This window comes from Solanum tuberosum, unplaced genomic scaffold, assembly GCF_000226075.1.
Source record: "Solanum tuberosum cultivar DM 1-3 516 R44 unplaced genomic scaffold, SolTub_3.0 scf00329, whole genome shotgun sequence".
In the NCBI taxonomy this organism is placed as follows: domain Eukaryota; kingdom Viridiplantae; phylum Streptophyta; class Magnoliopsida; order Solanales; family Solanaceae; genus Solanum; species Solanum tuberosum.
Window position 1 is genome coordinate 640795 of NW_006239250.1, and position 5731 is coordinate 646525.

The 5731-nt window shown below is 33.9% G+C and overlaps 1 protein-coding gene across 1 annotated transcript; it reads left to right on the plus strand.

Moving 5' to 3' along the window:
* Positions 1 to 647: 647 nt before the first annotated feature.
* Positions 648 to 1646, plus strand: LOC102599649 (probable glutathione S-transferase). Its single transcript, XM_006360551.2, has 2 exons — positions 648 to 1047; positions 1196 to 1646. Exons 1-2 carry the CDS (start codon positions 739 to 741, stop codon positions 1568 to 1570), a joined length of 684 nt encoding a protein of 227 aa, XP_006360613.1. The 5' UTR covers positions 648 to 738; the 3' UTR covers positions 1571 to 1646.
* Positions 1647 to 5731: the final 4085 nt, after the last annotated feature.

The following is a 5731-nucleotide window of genomic DNA, read 5'->3' on the forward strand; positions in this document are numbered from 1 at the left end:
ATTTGTTAGGAGAAAGAAAAATGAAAGAAAATAGGAGTGAGTGGAAGAGAAGTTAAAAAAAAAGTAAGGAAATGACCCACTATCAAAGTGTCGAATAAAGAGTGGAGCCTCACACGATTATTGTTGGTTGTGCCTCTATCATTATAAAAAAAAGTTTGTCTAAAATAACTCATAGATATTTGTGCGACTCTAAATCAACATTTTAAAATTAAACTGTTACTAAAAATAAAAATATATTATTATTTTTTGCACCGAGTAAAAGAAAAGTAACACAGAGTAAAAGAGTAAAAGAAAAAAGTGAATCATATAAATTATGACAAAAAAAGAGATTATTTTGACATACATGAAATTTGTTTTTGGCATAATCTCCTTGTGCATGATACTCATTAGTTTAGCTATTTTAAATTCACGCCGCATGAAAATTATTAAAAGAAAAAATGCTTGGAATTTCCGTTGAAACCTGTCATTATAAGTTTCTTGTACATGAAATCTCTTAGGTACCATAACATCAGCATGTATGATTAAAAAAAAAAGTTAGCTAAGTGCTTACGTATTTGGACAAGCATGCATTAATTTAATGATCATTTGTTTTTTCAAGTCTTAGACAACTTTTGGTGCTAAGACGCTTTCATTGATTTTTCCTACTATAAAATAAGACCATAATTCAAGAGAGAATCATCACTAAGATTTCCTTTTTACATAGTAAATTAGCAAATCATAACCAAAGTTTTGATATATATGGCACAAGTAAAGTTGCTAGGTTTTTGGTATAGCCCATTTAGTCACAGAGTTGAGTGGGCTCTAAAGATTAAGGGAGTCAAATATGAATATATAGAAGAAGATAGAAACAACAAGAGCTCTCTACTTCTTCAATCAAATCCAATTCACAAAGAAATCCCAGTGCTCATTCACAATGGCAAGCCCATTGTTGAGTCTATGGTCATTCTCGAATACATTGATGAGACATTTGATGGCCCTTCCATCTTGCCTAAAGATCCTTATGACCGTGCTTTAGCTCGTTTCTGGGCTAAGTTCCTTGATGATAAGGTAAATTCATCTTCATACGACATATATAAGATATTCTAGTGAGCTTGGTATACTTTACATAATTTTGTATAATAATCTAACTTGCATGAGATTGAGACTGAGACGTAGTATCGTCATGAAAGTTGTTAATTTTTTGAGTGTTTTGTAGGTGACCGCTGTGGTGAATACTTTCTTTCGCAAAGGAGATGAGCAAGAGAAAGGTAAAGAGGAAGTTTATGAGATGTTGAAAGTTCTTGATAATGAACTCAAGGATAAGAAGTTCTTTGTAGGTGACAAATTTGGGTTTGCTGATATTGTTGCAAATATGGTTGCACTTTGGCTAGGAGTTTATGAAGAAGCCTCTGGAGTTGTATTAGTGACGAGTCAAAAATTTCCTAAATTTTGTGCTTGGAGAGATGAATATATTAATTGTAGCCAAGTCAAGGAATATCTACCTTCAAGAAGAGATGAGTTGCTTACTTTTTTCCATGCCCGAGTTTGTGCTCGTGCTCAAGTTACAACTTCTGCTTCTGCTTCAAAATGAATTATTTAGATTCAATATGTATTAAGATATATGTTTGTATAACATTAATTAAGTTCATTGAGGATTAATGGCTTTAGATTTTGTTTTCTTTTCCTGAAAAACTATTGCAAGTCACATAATTTGATGAAATAGTGGGTGATATAAGCACATAAGTCATTTTATTGAGATTAAATACTATTCACCTTAAATGTAAGCACTACATCAAAAAGTAATTTTAGTGGCAATTATTTAGCGGCAAAAAAATAATTGCCAATAAAATAATTGCCACTAATTTGTTCTCTGAAATGAAATATAGTGCAAATTCACATTGGCCGTAAAAAAATATCTTCTCAGTGGCAATTAAAGACAATTACCACTAAAAGTCAATAACTGAAAGCATTTTGGTATTTTATTTATTCCCTCAAAGCAATAAAAGACGGTAGCCATTAGAGCCGCTGTCCTCCTCCAGAATCACCGCTTACAGAGCCACCGTAGCCACCTTATTTGCCGCCACCTGAGCCACCATATTCACCGCTTACAGAGCCACCATAGCCACCTTATTCACCGCCACCTGAGCCATCATATTCACCGCCACTAGAGCCACCATATTCACCACGACCACAAAAACAACCGTATCCACCACCACTACCCAGACCTCCAAATTCATGTCCACTGCCGATCAACAACGCTGCTATGTTGGTATTCTTCCTTCTTCACTGGTAACTACATGGATTTCTTCATAATTAGAAGTTCAATTAAGTTGTTGATAATTTATTCATGGTTTGCAAGATTCAGAGCAATTTTAGCGCGTGTAATCATCTCATGAGAAAACAAAGCTGTTAGAATTGAAGCTTAAACTATTTCACAATTTCAGTATGGCTTCGATTTCTCTTCTAATCGGATTTATGAATTCAGGTCCTAGCTCGAATTGAAGTTGAGTCCTTGTTTTCTTCATGCCCTAATTTGGAACACATTGTTAATTTCCAATCTAACACTAGTTGAAAATTTAACCTCTTCGTCTTTTTCGATTCAAAATTCTACTATAATTTTCAGTTTTAGCCTACTTCATTTGTGTGTTGTAAGCCTCTGTAGCTTTTGAAGAGTATTTTGGTAGTAGCATGTATGTTATAGTCTATGAGAAAGTCTGGAAGATAATCCATGTTCTTATTCATATATCCAAAATTACTTATTCAGTATGATTCCTTTTTGTAATGCCCAAAATATTTGCATCTTGTTTTGTAGCTTCAATTCTTCTTTAGGTTGGGAACCAATAGCATAATCCTTACATCAATGATGAGTAGTATCTACTTGCCATAGTGAAGAAGATTCATGAACAAACAAGGCTTCCAATTGAAAAGTAGAATACAAAAGTTATATTGCGAAGAAATAAGGAAAAAATATGTTACTTTTAAAATTAGGGACTTGATTTGGATGCATGTGAGAAGGGAAAGATTTCCTTCCCAAACGAAGATCAAGCTAGATCCTAGAAGAAGTGGTTCATACAAATTTCTTGAAAGGATTGGAGACCATGCTTATATATTTTATCTTTATGGTGAGTTTCAAGTTAGTGCTACTTTTCATGTTTATGATCTTTTCCATGTTGATGTAGACTTGAATTCGATGAGAAATTATCTTCAAGAAAGAGGAGATTGATATCATCCAAGGAAGGTCTACTCCATTGAAGGACAAGGATATGAAGCTTCAGATATGCCCATAACAATATTTCAAGTAAAAATTAAAGGAATCCCACATAGTGTAAGATCTAAATACATTCTATTCCAATTAATATACATTTTACAAATATCTCTTTAAAAGGTAGGCAGCCGGATACATAGCTAACCTTCAGATACATTATAACTGATACAAACTAAACAGTTTCTTGTTGCGCTAAAAAAGGAAAAAAAACGTAAAATTTAATTTTCTTGATTTATGCCTAGTTGATCCTAAACAGTCCATATCCTAACAGGTAATTGACTCACACATTTCAAATTTCAAAATTACATCTTCTCCATTGAAGAGCAATTTTTGAACAACCATCGATTTTGAAACAGTGATAAGTTCAAGTAAACTTTGAAAATATTCTGATACATGATGAATATATCGATTCTGCTGAGGCATTCAGGAATTTGGGTGAGCGGAGTGAATTATGAAGGTTACAAAAGTGATGGGAGCGTTGTTGGACAATCAATTTCATTTTTGAATCTCAAGGCAGCAATTTCAGCCAAGTTATATATCGATGTGGTAAGGAAAAACATTGAAATTCGATACATTGTAGAAGATAACTAGTCTCCGTTGAAAATTAAGAACGACATGGGTGTTAAACTATATTTAGAAGTGAAAAAAATGAGTCAGGATTTGCAATGTATCCATTATACATTGATACAACTGAAAATATTGGTGGTGATATACATAACTTTGATGGAACATGCGGAGAGATTACGTGTATTGAAGGCACAACACAGGATACAAAAGCTCTTGCGGTGGTTGAATCAAGAATTTGTGATTCATATTATATTCCAGAATTAGAAGTTACAAATTACATAACTGATTCAAACAGTATAGAGGTGAAGACAAGTCAATTATATAAGGATAAAGCAACACTCGTATATGTGATGGAGAAATATAAGATAAAGCACAACTTCAATTGCAAAGTAAAGAGATATGATAGACAAAGGTATGGGAGTATTTGATCTGTTTTGTGAAGTAATGTGTTTGGTTTTTTTAGATCTATAAACGATGATACGTTTATATTTTTTATTTGTATGATACATTATTATTTTTAGAACTTGTATGCTGGTGATTTTGATTTTTATTAAATTTGTTAATTATGATCTATGATATAATAATAATGATACATTATTTATAAAGATACATTCGTTGAAAATTATTAGCGTATAAATAAGTGTAATGGTGTGTATGATAGATGCATGGAGTGCTTAAGAATTGAGTCACACCCATCATGTATCAGATACATTATAGGCAGAACGCATAAGCGGCCCCTTGAACTTGTAAGGATTTTCCTTATAGACACCTTAACAAGGACTCCTTCCTATTGAACACTTAAACCACTCAAAAAGTGTATCTATCAGACACACCTGTTTGACTTGGCACTTATCGTGTGAGGCACTCCTTTTGAGCGCGTGAAGTGAGAAAAAAAGGCTGATGTGTCTGATTGCCACACTTTAACATACTTAACGGTCAAAATCTTCCCCTTTTATTTATCCAACCCTAGATTCTTCCCTTTTTTTATTTATCATCTCTTTCTTCTCCACATCTCACCATTGTTGCTACTACAGTGGAGATCAAAAAAAAAATCTTCATTCGTCTTCTTCACAGCGAAGGAAATGTCCAATTTGTCGATTTCAACTTCTTCAGATGCAAATGTGTTCTGTCGATGTGGGGTCAATGTTGAATTGAAAACTTCATGGATACAACTTAATACAGGACGTAGATTTTTTTGCTACAAAAATACAAAGGTAAGCTTTTTATCATTATTCTAATCTGGTTAAACAAATCGTTGTCAATCGCTAATTATAGTTTAATTATTTTGATAATTTGTGTAGCGAAGAGGTGGATGCGATTCTTTTTGTTGGTACGATGATGAAATACCGCCTCAAGCAAAATGGATCATATGGGTTCTATTGAAAAGAATCAAATCCTATGAACAAGAGAGGAAGCGGGCAAGAAAAATCAGGATCATATGCGTTATTGCACTCGTGATTTTCGCTATATGGAAATACTTATGTTAGTAGTCTCAGAGTGATTGTATTAGTAGTCTTGTGTTTTTGTTGTACTGATTTTGGAAGAAGGAATGGAGGTAAGTTGTTCATTAATCTATCATATTGCTCATCTCCGCGACGCGGAGGCATCTTTAAATTCCCATTCGCACACAATTACTCATCTCCGCGACGTGGGCACTCCACGGAGTGTTCTGCCTCAAACTCGCTTTGTTGAATTAATTTAGGAATCCCTCTCCACGATGCAGAGAGGGCACGGAGTGCTTTGCTTGGAATTTGATTTCACGAGCCAAATTATAATTCCTCTCCGCGTCGCGGAGAGAATACGGAGATGCCTTAAGTGACATTTTTTCAAGCTTCTTGCTTTCTTCACCTCCAAAGAACAATAACCATACTAAGTGAACAACACAATAACATTAAGCTCCAAACAAGCATGAATGATCGA

Bases quoted from the DNA above. Each gene is read 5' to 3' on its own strand.
- LOC102599649 (XM_006360551.2), top strand. From the start codon at position 739: ATGGCACAAGTAAAGTTGCTAGGTTTTTGGTATAGCCCATTTAGTCAC. The intron at 1,048-1,195 runs GTAAATTCATCT...AGTGTTTTGTAG, and splicing joins CTAAGTTCCTTGATGATAAG to GTGACCGCTGTGGTGAATAC.